Source organism: Anabas testudineus, chromosome 6 (assembly GCF_900324465.2).
Source record: "Anabas testudineus chromosome 6, fAnaTes1.2, whole genome shotgun sequence".
In the NCBI taxonomy this organism is placed as follows: domain Eukaryota; kingdom Metazoa; phylum Chordata; class Actinopteri; order Anabantiformes; family Anabantidae; genus Anabas; species Anabas testudineus.
In genome coordinates this window covers 11461872-11478481 of record NC_046615.1, presented here as the reverse complement: position 1 = coordinate 11478481, position 16610 = coordinate 11461872, and the positions used below count along the sequence as shown (strand labels likewise).

The window sequence follows — 16610 nt, the reverse complement described above, 5'->3', positions numbered from 1 at the left end:
CTCTCCATGCTGATTAATTCTTCCTGTCTGCCGCAGCTTTCCTGTTTGCCACTAAAGTTGTGCTGTATGTGTGTCTTGAGAGGAGCATTCCAGTCTAAATGACTGTCTCACTACTTAGCCTGGGTGCCCAGGTGTTGAACCACAGCAGTGAGGGGGGAAAAAATCTACTCCACTTGCAATGTAGCTCACGTTATCTCACACCAAACTCACAAACACACAAACGCCTCACAGGGGTAGGAATCCTGGAAAAAGGTCACAAACCATGTTTTTCTCTGCCATCATCATATTGGCTGAAAGTGAAAGGAGTGAAAAGATGGCGTGTTATAGCTTTCTTCTAAAGTAAATGCCACCAAATAGAATAAGAGGGGAAGAAAGAGTTTAGATCATTTCCATGTAAGGTACTTTGTAAGCATTTAGCTGCCATAGCAACAGTCTGAGTCATTGGTCCATTAAGCTTCACTACTGACCCTCTCACCTTCTTCCCTACTTTCCATCTCTCTCTACTTCTTTCTTCCTCATCCAAACACACACCTACATATCACTAAAACTCCTCTATTCCAGGGAACATGACACATTTGTGGACTGGGCGTCTTCTTACTGCAACATCACAGATTCACCTAAAACCCAGTGAATACAGCTCCATTTTTTAATAATGAGGCAGAGAATAGATGATGTGTGTTGCTCTTTTCTAAAGCTGCTTAGTGCTCCACAGGAAGGCATGTTCAGGAAGGTCACTTTCCTTATCTTGTGTTAGTAATTAGAGCCATCACGGTTTCGAAAAACCAAAGGAAGGTCAGCTGATTTTGTGATTAGTTACTCATCCAGACGGTAACCACTGACTCAGACCACTAGCTTTTCACTGCACATGTTTTCAGTACTGTGATTCAGTGAACTGGAGGCAGAGCGCTAATTATGAGACATTTTGTGCCAATTACTGTTTTTTATTACTAAGGTTTATGTTTTAAACATAAAGCCTTTCTAGTCATTAGCAAGCAACTAAGTGACTTCAAATTGTGCTGTATAATATTGTAGGTGTGTATTGTAGGCAGCTGTGTTTAATTAGTTTGTCTTTTTACAAGGGGAGATCCAGTTGTTTTTAAATGCAGGCCATCTACTGCACCCTCCCTGTTTATTTGTGGATACTTTTCCCCGTCAGCTTGCCGCAGGTCACATGCAGACACACACAAAGTACTTAGAGGCAGGGGTTTACAACCAAACCACACACCGTACTAATGCCTCTTTACTGTGTTCTGACTCATTAAGACACAGATTATAGGGTCTGTGTGTTGACTGACCACCTGACTGATTGACTTACAGCCAAGCTCTGGAGTATGCACCTACTTACACTAGTCAAAATCTGTTTCTTTTAGTAGAAATGGGTGAATGCAGCCTCCTCTGATTTGTTTTTCAAACATGTCAACCCTCCACCAGCACCACAACCAAAACACAAACAGCAGGAAGTGCTTCTAGTGTGTTTGCCTCTCCTTGGCAACCGGTGGATATAGTTTTGCACACCATAGCTCCACCCATGGACAAAACAATAGTCTTTGGGACCCTGAGGGCTAATTCTAGAAAAGAATAGTAATACCTGGCCTCACCGTTATACTGTTCTGTGTTTTTTATACTTTCTATTCTTCCCATAGTCCCCACGGAGTCTGATGAAAAGAACTTTACACTTTATCAGATGTGACCTTTTCAGCTGTACCGAACGTGTGCTTGTGTCCACAGACATTACTATGAGACATACGTAGGTCTGCACACATGGGCACCGAGTTGTTTATGAATAATGGCCAGTCACTTCCTCTCCTTGGCTGCGTTTCTGCCATGGTGTGCAAGTGTTTCACAGTCAGAAAGAACTGGATTTATAGCACACACACGCATAGAGGACACGCACGCCCCTCGTCCTAATAACAGAAGCACCCGTCCACTTTGAATGAGTACCTAGAAAAGAGGCTGTCAGCATGTTTTTATCAGATGTTCAGTTCATCACAAAGACTGCAAATGCTTTGTTAATACAATGGGCTTATGTAACTGGAGCCCTTTTTTAAACGGGAGAAGGATCACAACCAAATGTCTAATTTTAAACCTTAGAATGACTTTGTTGCACAATGTTCCATCATGTTTCAACAATTTTTGTGCACTATTTGCACGAGTACATATACAACTTAGTCAACATCAAGGTTTACTGTGAGAGTTGCTGCTTCAGTGGTCTCGTGCCTGAACACAGTTACAATACCTATCTTATCTGCGCAACGTTGGCCAGCATGTCGCCGACACACATGTTCACACAATCGTTCTCTGACTATCAACCCTGACTGCTATATTTAGCACCATGCTACATTAGCACTTCACACTCCATTGAAAATGTACGGTACCGCAAGGGTTTTGATAAGAGCACCAGTTTGCTTTCTTCATGCTAGTTTACACACACACACACACACACACACACACACACACACACACAGTACATAAATACATACATTAGGCTGTGTTTTTTCACTTTTTTCATAATATTTATGCCTCTCTTTCCCTTTCCTCCCTCTCATCTCTCTGTCCATTGTTTTCCCAGGCTGTTAAAATTCTTGGGCTGTGACCTGTTCCTCCCTTAGCTCCCTTCCTTCGCTTTTCTCCCTTATTCTGTCATAGCTTGGTTTTATTCTGTATTTCTTTTTTCCTGTTTGAAGCTTAGTTTTACTATCCTCATAAGTAGTTGGCAGCACACATTTGTGTGTGTGTTTGCATGTCTGCTCCAGCTGATAGATGCAGGCTCTCATGTGTTCTGAAATAGCCCACACTCTACTCTTTCTCTAACAAGAAACAGACTCAGACTTTGTGAATGTGTGTGTGTGTGTGTGTGTGTGTGCGTTTGTGTGCAGCGGTCTGACTAAACAAAGCTAAGGCACTTCAGTTGCTGGGGCCACAGAAAGCTTCTTTCCTTTCTTCATCACTCCTCCCCTGTCCCCTCATTACAATCATACACACACACCTCCCAACCGCAGAGCCCAGAGCAGGAAGCACAGTCCCTGAGGGAGGGAGGAGGGGTCAGGAGGAGGAGAGGCGTAAACGCCCCCTCCCTCCTCAACCCTCCTAGCAAAGCTCCAGGAGAGGAGGAAACTTAACTTTACACACTTTCTCTCCACCAACACACACGCACATGCCTACAGATGGCGAACACCCGCCATCTGAAAACTTTCTGTTCCCCTGCATCTGGGAGGATTTAAGATACACACATGCTGTGGAGTACATCTTTGGGGAAGCTTTCTCGCCCAGCTGGTTTTGGCTTCATTTAAAGAGAAGCCGATGGTTCATAAAGAAGACGGAAAAGGGAAAAAACAAAAGGAAAGAAAGCCTCCTCCTTCTCACACGGTCCTTCTCCAGAGTGAGGTCATCCAGCGCAGGGATCCACTGCGGACAAAATTGATCTGGACCTGATCAGAGAGCTCCAGACTAGGTCCTCTTCTCTCCCTCCACCTCCTTCCCAGTTCCAAACTCCTCCTTTCTGATCGGCTTCTTCCATTTTTCTTTCATCGTCCTCCCTATCCATTGCATTTCCTTTCAGAACAGTTTAAAACATACAGAGAAGGGAAGGATTTATGTGATGTCTGTGTGGATTTAACGTGGAACATGTATTTTGCGGAGCAGCTCTGAAGTGTGTTTCTCCTAAACCCTCAGGTGTTCCAATGGCGTCAATTGGAGAACCTCTACTTCAGAGAGAAGAAGTTTTCAGTGGAAGTTCATGACCCCAGGAGGTAAATATATATCACAAATTGAAGCTGAGCTAAGACTCTTCATATGTTGGATGATCATTATCTCACCCTGTGATTGACTGTTACTGCTATGAATTCCCACCAGTTAATATTTGGAGGTGGTACAATTTTCCCCTCAGTTGTGGATACATTCCAGTAGCATTTATTGTGCATTACCACTGTGCCATATGTGAACGTGTTAGGATTGAAGCTACATACTGTGCAGAGCAGGAAAAGAGAGATTGGAATCTAATTCAGTAATGGTCGCAGCATTTGTCTTGGCAATAGAGCAACATATTGGGGATGTCCCAGTGGGGCCTGACACAGATTGATAGGCTGATTATTAACAAACTTGAGCAGCCACATGCATGCGCAAACGTGCGCTCTCTTTCTCTCTCACACACACACACACACACACACAGACAGAGCGTAAACTCTTATTAGTTGACCACAGCAGGAAGTGACCTCTCCTGTGTTTATTTAACATGGGTATATATGTGACGTGTTATTTTACAGACAGATGCAGGGAGGGAATGAGTGAAACAGAGCAGTTTTCTTTAAACTGTCATTAGGGCGAGCTCTTCTGTTTCTTAGCTACAGATATGTGTTTAAATAAGGATGAGTAAACAATGTGGAACATCGTGTGTGGCTTTGCAGAAAGTATCTCTGCTAGCTTTGCTCTCACAAGCCCTTAATATTTTCTCTCCCTTAATAGCAGAGGAGTAATTATGTTAACAAGAATAGTGGTCCTGGAGTAGTGGTGTGGGAGTGTTTTTCACAGATGTGCAAATGTGTAGCCATCTTTTGTATTCAGTGTATATAAGGAGGCCTTGTGTCCGCTCCTACTGTAGGGCGTCGGTGACAAGAAGGACGTTTGGTCACAGTGGCATTGCTGTGCATACCTGGTACGCCTGTCCTGCCCTCATCAAATCCATCTGGGCCATGGCCATCAGCCAACATCAGTTCTACCTGGACCGCAAGCAGAGCAAGGTCAGCGAGTCTTATTAAGTCAAAACCCACATGAGATACAGCAAACTCAGAAAGCATTCTCAATGACCACTTCACTAAACTGTTCAATGATGCTGTCTTAAAAAATCCACTTTGTTCTTTTCTGTTCAGTCGAAAATCCACGCAGCGCGAAGTTTGAGTGAGATTGCTATAGACCTTACAGAAACAGGAACTCTGAAGACCTCCAAACTGGCCAACATGGGCAGCAAGGGCAAAATTATCAGTGGCAGCAGTGGCAGTCTGCTCTCCTCAGGTCAGTGTGTGTGTGTTTGTATGTGTGACGGTGAGGGGGAGTATTGTTGATAACTGGAAAGACAGAAACAGCTGCTTTTGGAAACAGGCCACTGATTCTCCTGTGAATGTTCTCACACACATACTGTACACACACCCCGCCCAGTGTCTTTTTGTATGTACAGAGCACCACTCCCACCCTTCACATCACACAGTTTGATCCTCCAGAGGCGCCTGTTCCCTCTAAATTTAGTTGGTGAGGGAATGAAAAGGGCAGCACGTCAGTGTACAACTTTGCCACAGCCTTTAAAACAATGCTTATCTGTGTTGAACAAGAAATAAGTATGACAGGAAGATTTGTACATGTACTAAAGATAGAATTGAGAGGAAAATGCCCTTTTAAAAACCCAGACAGCTGGCTAGCATGTTAAAAAAGCGAGTGCAGTAATTGGGCCAACAAGAAACACACGTACTGTAACCTGGTTAGTGGCTGCTGCATTACTCACTTCCATAATGATGTGCAGTAGGCAAAAGCAGCATCATTTCAGATGGAGGATGCAATGTCGATACATGTGTCTCTCCCTTTCCTTAATCCTTTCACTTTATCTCTTCAGATGTCCCCCCTCTAATCTCCTAATCTCATTGTTTTTTTCTTTTTCTACCCCTGCCCCATATGATACACTGTGTCTTTGTCTTATCTGTTTGTGTCGTGTCAGTATGTTCATCCACTTGTTCTTCACTGAAGGACATCTCTACCCAGAAACATGAACATTTCACATAAGCTACAATGTCATATCCATGCACCTACCCTCTCTGACATAGAGATATGCACAGGCTGTTCACACAGCCAGATCTAGATTATAGAGTTTGTCTGATCAACTTGAAACTCTTTGGCTGCAGTATAAGATGACCAACGAAAGGGAATGCACTTTGGCTTTATGAATAGTTAGGTGTTAGGGTTTGTGTGCCTTTAAAGCAGCAGATGCAGGAGCAGTGACCTTAACACAGTTTATCTTGTAACAACAAAGAGCTTTTTAATGTTTCCTTCTGCCACAGCTGTTTCAGCTGTGGTTACTTTTGTATTGTTGCTGTGTTTGACAGTACAGTGAACCACACGGGGTCACCGAGAGAGCAACAGAGAGAACGCGAATGCATGAGTGAGGAAGTGTATGTGCTGTCTGCAACAAACTTGTTGAAAACAAGACTGGCACCATCTCAGGGCCTTGGAGATTGTGCGTCACAGACTTAATCCTAAACTGCCTCTTCCTTGAAATACTCACAGATTTGCACAAACACGCCACTAAAACTCAGTTTCCTTATCAAAACCTTCCATTTACTTCCTTGTAAACATCCTGCGAGGCCAGCAGGTGCACTCACAATTCTTCCCTTCCATCCTCAATTTATCTAAAAAAAAAAGTCCCCACAACACCTATGTGCTCCTGACTCATGGCCTCATGATATGTGTTGTCTGCACCCCACAGGGTCTCAGGAATCGGACAGCTCCCAGACAGCTAAGAAGGACATGCTGGCAGCACTGAGGGCCAGGCAGGAAGCTCTGGAGGAAACACTAAAACAGAGACTAGAAGAACTCAAGAGCATCTGCATCAGAGAGGCGGTAGGAGAAAACACAGACTGATTTGGCAAATATTTTCCAAACCAAAAATACATTATAGCTTTACTTTTCTAACTTTATTTCTCTTTCTTCTCTCTCTTGTATTCTCCAGGAGCTGACGGGTAAGCTTCCTAAGGAATATCCTCTGGATCCGGGAGAAGAACCACCCACAGTGAGACGGAAGATCGGAACAGCCTTCAAACTGGATGAGCAGAAAATTCTTCCAAAGGGAGAGGTGAAGATTATCTAGTACCTTTACTAAACACAGTGCTAACACATTCTGTGTTAATTAAATAAGTGTTTCTATCTGCATTTAATCCAGCTATAAAGATCTGTTGATCTGTGATGTCTGTGAAGAGCTCAGTACAGATCAAGTACTAAGTACAGTACGGTCAGGTTTAACTCCAATTAAATCAAACGACTTAATACTCCTGAAGAATGGTGTAGAGTGGAGATTGATGAAATTCTAATTTAACTGATATTTATTTGTAAGTAAGCAAAGAAAACTGAGAACGTTGAAAGCACGTCTTTAATCTTGTGAACGTAGTTGTACTGCATCTTTGTCTTGCTGTCTTTCTTTGCCACGGGTAGATTTTCCAGAGCAGAACTTCTAAAAATAACCTGGCAGCATTCTCGCCACAGGAAGTGGTGATAGTAGGATTGTGTTCACGTCTGCATGTGCAGGCATGTGTGTGTGTGGGTGTGTGTCGCTGAGGTTGTATGTTTTGAAAAGGATCCAGGGACTCTGTATCACAAATGTGCCTTGCAAGCAAAAAGATGTTTCTTAATTTACGCTGAACCTTAAACTGAACTCACACATAGTGGAACAGAAGCTGCTCTGGCAGTAGTGTGAAGGCACTGTTAGTGAGAGGAATTTCTCAGAGCGGAGGTTGTCCAATAACCTATAACATTAAGAAATGCATCATTGTTCTGTCTCTCTAAAGACAAGTGAAATTCTGATGTGGGATACCACACATTATGTAAGAAGCAGCACACTGCACACTCCTTTTTTGTCTATAATCAAATTATGATTACACTATATATGGTATTTAGCAGTACACTAAAACATATATTATATTGCAGTATGTAGAAACACAATTTGCAGCTTCATAAACATATGATGCAATATATTTGCATCTTGAGTAGGGTATGTTGAGTATGTTTTTGTTTGGTTCATGCGATAGTCTCTGCTCTGCAGAGGAGGAGAAGGAGAGGATGGATTGATGTAGCGGTGTTGTTATTGGGGGACAGAGTGTCTCGATAGAGAATATACAGTGGTGAGAATATGTGGAGCTGCAGCACAGATAAATGATTTCCTCAGTGTGTTTTCTCTGGCGAGGCTTTGTGTGTGTGTGGGTGTGTGTCTAACCAAATACATTGCATGGGAGAGTTAGAGTCTGAATATGTGCCTGCAAACCAAGCCTTGTTGTTTTTGGATTGTGCGTAGATTTCTGTTGCTAAAATTGTGAGCGAATCAAGTGTCTTCCAGTATCTTCGAGTTTACACTCACGTTTGTGTGTGTGCTTATCCCAGGAAGAGGAACTGGAGCGGCTGGAGCGGGAGTTTGCCATTCAGTCCCAGATTACAGAGGCAGCCAGGCGTCTTGCCAGTGATCCTCACGTAAGCAGTAAGAAGCTGAAAAAGCAGAGGAAGACTTCTTATCTGAACGCACTGAAGAAGCTTCAGGAAATTGAGAACTCAATCAATGAGTACCGGGTTCGCTCTGGCAAGAAACCTACGCAGAGGGCATCGCTTATCATAGAAGGTACCAATATACGCTTTCAGGGAAATGACTTTGTTCTGTACTGTATCTTTATTTCTGACAGCTGTAGTTGACACAGAGAAGTATTCTTCACAAGTACTGATCAGATTGATAATAGATGTCCACACATTAGATAATGAGGCTTACAAGATCCAATGTTGCTACTTTGTAATCCCACAATCGGTTGCCATTGTTTCTCTGACCTGTAGAAGCCAATATTGGTTCTGAAGACAGCTCGCTGTCTGATGCACTCGTCTTGGATGATGGTGAGTCTTGATCTTTAGCGTTACTTCCAGATATCACGCCAATGGCTCATTGTTACTTGTGCTCCTTACTCAGTCTTATTATTTATCTCTTTCAGATGACCCTCAAGTTACAGGTACCCCAACGTTTTCTCCAGTAGCATCACCTCATAAGGGCCTGCCTCCACGGCCACCATCTCACAGTAGGCCACCTCCACCCCAGTCCCTTGATGGCCTGAGACACCTGCATTACTCACGCTCTGACTACGATAAGTCACCCATCAAACCCAAGATGTGGAGCGAATCTTCACTGGATGAGCCCTACGAAAAAGTCAAGAAACGCTCCTCTCACTCCAGGTATGAGGGAGTTTACCTTCACTAGCCTTTTGTTGTAGAGCTAGTGTATTAACTTGAGGCTTCACATAATTCTTTTAGTCAACTGTCAAACGAGAACAAGCACACGAAATATTTACATTCTCCTCCAAAAGTACTAGAAAAGTGAGGCTGGTTCCTTTACTTTTGTTGTAGACTGAAAACATTTGGGTTCGACATAAACAGATCAATATGAGACAACAGATCAACATTTTAGCTGCCAACTTGCACCTTTTGGCTAAACCCACCCATTTTTCATGTGAACATAAGTATTGGAAAATGTGACTGACAGGCGTGTCCTGTTACATTGATTAGCAAACAATTAATAGCACTGAACGTCTACGCTCTGTTTCAGATCTGGGTATTGCCAAATCAAAAGTCATTTATAGTTAAGAGGTGTAACCAACATGAAAACCAGAGAGCTGAGCATGGGTAAAAAAACAACAAAAAATGCAAACCACTCATTAGCAAGAAGAATGGGAAGGCCAAGCTGGAATTTGCTAAGAATTGCAGGAATTCAAAAATTAAAAACGTTTTATGTACTGATGAGACAAAGATGAACCTTTACCAAAGTGATGGAAAAGCTAAAGTTTGAAGAAAGAAAGGATTTGTTCATAACCCCAAACATACAAGCTCACCTGTGAAACACAGATGAGGTGACAAGGTAATGTCATGACTTGGACTGGGACAGGCTCAATAATCTTCAATGATGATATAACACATGATAGCAGCAGCAAAATGAACCCGGAAGTCTGAAATGTCTGAAAAGCTGAAATGTTGAACTTTTGTCTTATATTCATATTTGGATGTCAAACCCAGATGTTTTCAGTCTACAGCAAAAATAACGGAACTGCCCTGACTTTTCCAATACATTTGGAAAAATTCTTCAGGAATATAAAGTGTAAGTCATCCAGTCAAAATTAGTAGCTTTGTGAAAATGCTTAGCATCACACTATAATAATGCTTCTTCCACTTCTGTCAAGTCACAGGCGTTTCCCAAGCTCTGGTAGTGCAGAAGCAGGAGGTAGTAATTCTCTGCAGAGCAGCCCCATCAGGAGCCTCCCTCACTGGAATTCTCAGTCGAGCATGCCGTCAACCCCGGACCTGAGAACTAGGACCCCACACTATGTCCATTCCACTAGGTCAGCCATTATTATCATCATTAGTATTATGAAAATATTAAAAAGAAATTACTTGTTGCTTTATTAACAAGTTTTTTTTTTGTTGTTTTATTAATTCTTCTTCTGCACCTTTTAGGTCAGTGGACATCAGTCCCACACGTCTGCACAGTCTCGCTCAGCACTTTAGGAACCGCAGCTCTAGCCTTGAGTCTCAGGGCAAACTGTTGTCGTCTGATCCCGATACCCATCCGCATGCCCTGGGAACACTTGGCAGCCCTGACTTCTTCCTGGGCCCAGGGCGCAGCTCTAATGGCTCTGACCCACTGGACGACTGCTCATCCTGCACCAGCCAAAGCAGCTCAGAGCATTATTATCCTTCCGGTGGACCCCCTGGCAGTAACCCCAACTACTCTACTCTGGGAGAGGATTCACCCTCCAAAGCCAGGCAGAGGCAAAGGCAAAGGCACAGGTAGGGGGAGGGGAGATGCAGAGAAAAGGGTGTTACTGGACATTAATTCTTTGTGTTGTGTTATAAGACATGAATCGTTCTGTGAGCTTCATGGTGTTGTCCTGTGTTCTCTGTCCAGGTCTGCCGGTCACCTGGGTTCTTCTAACTCTGGCTCCATGCCAAACCTGGCAGCTAAGAATGGCTCTGGTGGAGGCTCAGGGGGAGGTGGGATGGGAGGGGGACATCATGGAGTGTACCTCCACAGCCAGAGCCAGCCCTCTTCCCAGTACCGCATCAAGGAATACCCGCTATACGTGGAGGGCAGCCCCAACCCTGTGGTGGTGCGCAGCCTGGAGAGCGATCAGGAGGGCCACTACAGCGTGAAGGCCCAGTTCAAGACCTCCAGCTCCTACACGGCTGGGGGACTGTACAAGGAGGCCTGGGGGGGAGAGGAGGGAGGTGAAGGGAGCGGCAGACTCACACCATCACGCTCTCAAATTGTACGGACTCCGTCATTGGGGAGAGAGGGTGGTGGAGGTGCAGGGGGAAGGACAGCGGTTTCTGAAGAGCTGCGGTGCTGGTACCAGAGGTCCTCAGGGAGCCTGAAGGAGAGGAGTCACTCACATTCAGGGTCCACTTCCTCAGAGACAGGGTCACAGCAAGGCACTCTGGGACATGGTCGTGGAAGTAGAGTAGGGGCTCTTGCTAAGGGCTCACCAGGTGGGTGTTCTTCATTTAAACCTCAATCAGAATAAGAAAGAAAGCAGAAAAATATGTTGCCCCATGTGACGCTCAAAGTCATGAATTTAAGATTATGCGACTGATGTCATACTGCGCCAATGACTCCTGTGTTTGTGTTTACGTTTATGCTGTGACTTTTCTGTGGTGTAATCCCCCCCTGACACAAATGGTCTTTGGGACACTGAGGCCCCATCCCTCCAACCACATATGTGAGGCATAGATGACATTCCTTTGCAGCTCACCTCTCTGTTCTCCGGCTATCTGTGTGTTTTTGTATGCGTGTACTTGTCGCCTTTGTCTTTCTGCCTTGTGTTGCATGTGTTGTACATTACTCAGCATGACTAACTGTCAGTTTTTCCCATAGCTGCATCCCCTCACAGCCAGAGGAGTATGACGCCCTCGAGTGAACATGCAGCCACACCCACACCCCCCTGTAGCCCACAACATATCCTCAACTGGCAGAGTGGGTAAGAGTCACACCAACACACACGCACAGCAGCTGAACAGGGTGACGCGATGAATTTACCTACACTTGCATATTGGCTTGACATCTTCCTGCTCACCATCTTTGTCCAAACCTCACTCTAACATGCTCACAGGCTCCGACTATCTGTTGTATCTGTGTCAGCCGATGGCACTGTTGAACTAATCACAGTGTGATTTGGGGTAAACATCTATTGGAACCCTTTCCTCTGGAAATTATGTCTCTCTGACTTGTCATTAACTGCACCTTTGTTTTATGTTTCTTCACTTGTTTGTGTTTTTCACTTCTCAGCCTCTGGTTGTCTTATTCCTATGGAACAATTGCTCTAATACTGTCATTTCTTTCCTGTCCTTCTTTCTGTCTATACTAACCCTCCTTTCCTTGTGTGTGTGTCCTCTCTCCTGGTTTAGAGGCACAGCAGACAGCTCTCCTACTGAGGACGTCTGTCAGTCTCCCCCTCAGCCAAGCTCTGATGCATAGAGGTACTGTCTGTGGTCTTGGCCTCCCAGTAGATTAAAACTAGAAATTCCTGTTGGGAAGACACAGTAGCAGCATAAGCAAAAAAACAACAACAAAAAAAAAAAAAGAAGTTCAAAGCAAAAATATATTGTGACAGCAGTGCCAGGTTTACGCACAGTCAGACTCTTTTATTTATAGAAAGCTTTTCACACACAAATCTAGTGTTAGGAATTCGTGCATCATGTTTCTTCATCATCATATCTTCAGCTGTGAGGGGCTTACAATAATTTCTTGGTCTTTAATGGTGGAGGTATGTGTGTCATGTACTGCTTCTCTGGCTACATCTGTATCTGGTCTCTGCATGTGCTCTGCTCTGTGTTCTGACACCAGCCACCAGCACTGTGGTTCTTTCCCTAAAGGATTTACTAATAGAAATACTTAACCATACGCTGCGCGTGTTGTAACTAAGAACATTTTACAGTCTAAAACAATCCATGAAGCAGGTGAACGTTTGAAACCATGTAGATGATAGCATTTGGTATATCTGATACATTTGCCTTTTGAAATTAAAAGCTGTTGTCGTGTGTGATCAGTGTGGTCCTTATCTCTTCCCCTACAGGTCTTTCAGTGACAGCTGTTTTCTCAGTAGCCCCCTGTGTTCAGAGCTGGCAGATGTGCAATGGTATGGACACGACAAGGCTAAACCTGGAACTCTGGTCTGAGACCTTCCTAGAGGGGCCCAGTAAAGTCCCTTTGTCCTCTCCTACTGCCTGTCCACTGTTCCTCACTACTACCCATTGACAACCAACAACCTCATCCCTAAAGCCCCACAAAATCCTGCCCTGACTGGACTGGTGGACTGGGCATGAGTCTCACTCCTCCCTAAATCCTGCCCTCCATCCATCTCACCACCTCTTTTATTATTCCCCTTCTATCACAGCCAGACAGGGACACAGTTGCAAGGCTCTGATAAAGGCTGATTTTACAGGACAGACTGAGAAGTGCCACCTTCAGGCTGCTGAACTGTTGCCATATAGCACCACAGAACTATTCTTTATTCACCCTCACACAAGCAACAGGGCAAGGAGCAATGGAAGAAAATCAACTCAAACTCAACAACAATAACATCGGCTGTTCCAGGATCCGTTTCATGCACATTGGTTCTTTGGTTCTCCAAACTTTCCAACTTCAGTGCACTGCCACCCAGTCAGGAGATACTTGCTGGATTCGAGCCACCACTTTTAACACACATTTTCAGGCCCGAATGAATTGTGATGGATTTCATTATTCTCATCAGTGTTGTTGTCTTTTTTTATTTCGCCCTATGTATTTATAAAAGAAGAACGACACAGACATAAAAAGAAACTCTGTTGGATGGCAAATTCAGTTCCTCACAGTTTAACCCACAACCAAAGACAACGACCAGATCAACAACTGGCCACACCAGGGTCCCTGGGCTGGTGCCTGTGCAGAAGTCAGTCAGCTGGTATGAGTGAATTCAAAGTGACAATATCAGGATGGTGTCTGGGACTCTGTGGGGTATTGATGAGGACTATAGCAATAATAGCATATGAACTGGCTTGATTCTCCAGTCTGAGTGAATTGAAGCAGTCGTATTTCCATGACCTCTGCCTTGTGATGCTTGAAGTAACAGTTCATTGGTGCATCATAGGCAGAATTTGGAGTTGTGGTTATTGGGTTTGGCATTGATCTATGATTATTTCATCATCTGAAGTAACACTTTTGGTCTTTACAATATTTCTCTGACCGTACCAGTTTGTTAGGCCACATGGTGGACTGTGGACAGTACATGAGCCAGAATGTGATGGGGTCGAAAATGGCCATTTGTCAATGTGGCTACACAAAGTCGCGATTGCAGCAATGTCTCACTTCACCTTTTCAGATTTTTCATTTTCATTATAGTAAAAGATGATTGGCTGTTGACCTCTGTTGGTTTTAGTTGTAGTTGGATATTGAGGCTGTTCAATGAGGAATCTCTGCAATGAATCATCTGTTTTTATCACTAGCTAGTCTCTTCCTCTCCTTTGGTCGTACTGGTATACTGGTTCTCTCCATGCTGGGTTTCTCTCTGTCCCTCTGCAGCACTGTGTTTTCTCATCTTCTTGTCCACTGCTTCAGCATCATAGCAGTTCCTCAGAACTCAGTGGTGACTGAGAGTAATAACACTTAATGGGCACACTCTAGTACTAACATAACAGTGCCAAACATGTTGTTGCTTTACACAAGTACTGTAAATGAGCACTGAGACTGAGACAGCAACTCAAAGACCCCTCTTCATCCCTACAGCCTATAACAAAGTAGAAACAACTACCATTTTGGCATCAGGGGGAATGGTTATTGAATTATCTAAGCTTACTTTGGTCTTAAAGCACAAAATTAACAATGTCTATGAGGGCTGGAGCAACCATAGATATGTTTTCGTTTTCCTCTCTCAATATTGTAATGACTTATGAAAGTGCATAAGAGGAAACTAGAGAATCTAGAACCACAAACAAGGTGTTAAATGAGTTTTCTTTTTAATTAGTTGATGAATTTCAGGTTAATAATAATTAATATGACACTGTCAGGACAAAAGAGAAGCCATAACCAGAACGGACAAAACTATTCTTTAATCCTTAAATTGAGATCATTATTTCCTTTATATATCCCAATCAGCAATCAGATATCTAGAAGGGTTAGAAAAGCACATCTGGTTTTGTATAAAGGAATTAGTGCTCTGCATGTTTTACCTGTACCTGAAATAGTTTCCCTCATGTTCCCCTGACAAATGTTATAGAACAGGGTTTACAACTGTTTTACTCTTGCACAAAATCTGAATTGATCAGATCTTAATTTTACTAAAACGATTCATGTCTGCAATACGGTTTAATTATAATTTATTTTTTTTGTTGTTGTTGTTTTTCAAACTCTTGGCACCACTAAGTATGGAAAACGTTTATTATGCTGTATGGCATGGGAGGAATGGTACATATCTTAATCTGTCCCTAGTAGTATCGTGTTTCCTAATGCATTGTTATTGTAATCTGCCACTTTTTACACTATTTTCATACAAAATATCAACACTCCCATGCCCCCGTGTTGCCTGACAGATGATTTTTACCCAGGATTGGAACCAGCACTACCTTGTTTCCATTCAACAGGAACTGATTACTCGTGTCTCAAATGCACAGTCCCATGCATGGCCTATAGATGCAATCACAAATACCCCAAAGACATCCAGAATCTTATTTCTATCCATGAATATTAGCATGTCTTGCTCCATAGTGTTGCACAGCTCCCAGAAAGTCCCGATTTGAACTTGTGGTTATCTGACCTCTGAGCCTGGTGTGATGAAGCGTGATCTTCCCTTCCCTCTGATGTTCTAAACACATTATATTTTCTGTGCTCCATAGAAATGTTTGAGGTTTTTGTAATAATTCCAGAGAACTGAACTAACTCTTTTATCAGTCTTTTCCTGTATGTATGCAGGGGCATTGTTAATGTTTTGTGGGGTTTTTCACATTCATTGTTTTAACAATGTTCCATTTTATATGAACCAGTATTGTTTTTTGTTTTTTTTAGTTCTGACATTATAATAACCCTTTCAGGTGCTACAAAATGACCAGTTACTGCTTTGTCACATAGGATCTAGACATCTCTTCATTGTTATCAATAGTTTCAATACCAGGTGTGCAAAATGAAGCTTATTTTAACAGACAGTTTACTAGTAGAACACTTCCCCTACCAGACAATAGAGCATGTAACTTGATTTTATCACCTCTGTTTAACTGTAACAATACATTAAAGGTGTTGTAGAAAAAATGTGGAGTTGATTAAAAAAACTGAATTCCACAGTTAATTTATTCTTTTTCTATTAAAAATTTGTATAGTAACTTTACATTTTTCAAAACTGTGTTGTTGGAAATTGATGACGAATTTTCAAGATGATACTTCATGGTGGTTCTTGAGAGTAAGAAAAATAAATTATTGATGATGAATGTTCTCAAGATTATGCCTTTTTATTTTCTTGTTAAGAAAAATTTGCATACATTATTTGGTTATTTACTTGCAAGTATCTCAGATCAAATCCTTTCGGGCCATTTAGCTGAAGGTTCAGAATGGCAGTGAGATTTATCAAAGGGAATCCCCACATGTACTAGTCACCACTTCCGCTGCTCCATTCACACTCATTTCCCTCTCACAATGTGGCCTTTAAAGCATAAGTGAAAAGGAAGATACACTCAAAAGATAAAAGATATTACTCATCACTCAGCAACAGACCACAAAACTAAACAGCTGCATTTGAAGTAGGCTTCAAGGCATAGTTAGCAGTGTTTGATTTGCATGCCACATGGTTGGCTGTTAACTCAGATCACACTGAACA

At 42.9% G+C, this 16610-nt stretch overlaps 1 protein-coding gene across 9 annotated transcripts in view; it reads left to right on the top strand.

Annotated features, from left to right (window-relative positions):
- The window catches only part of frmd4a (FERM domain containing 4A), a 53069-nt gene extending 36845 nt beyond the window's left edge, over positions 1–16224 (top strand). For 3 of the 9 annotated variants that reach the window (XM_026365274.1, XM_026365270.1, XM_026365276.1), the window contains exons 12-24: positions 3673–3749; positions 4595–4736; positions 4866–5007; positions 6467–6600; positions 6710–6832; positions 8131–8362; positions 8569–8625; positions 8721–8958; positions 9957–10115; positions 10231–10563; positions 10682–11262; positions 11648–11750; positions 12846–16224. In XM_026365274.1, coding sequence (XP_026221059.1) covers positions 3673–3749; positions 4595–4736; positions 4866–5007; positions 6467–6600; positions 6710–6832; positions 8131–8362; positions 8569–8625; positions 8721–8958; positions 9957–10115; positions 10231–10563; positions 10682–11262; positions 11648–11750; positions 12846–12948 — 2424 coding nt within the window. In that variant the 3' untranslated portion in view covers positions 12949–16224. Of the gene's footprint in view, positions 1–3127; positions 3452–3672; positions 3750–4594; positions 4737–4865; positions 5008–6466; positions 6601–6709; positions 6833–8130; positions 8363–8568; positions 8626–8720; positions 8959–9956; positions 10116–10230; positions 10564–10681; positions 11263–11647; positions 11751–12177; positions 12250–12845 lie in introns of those variants that run through there. The other 6 variants (XM_026365275.1, XM_026365271.1, XM_026365278.1 and 3 more) reach the window with 5 other exon arrangements.
- Positions 16225–16610: the final 386 nt, after the last annotated feature.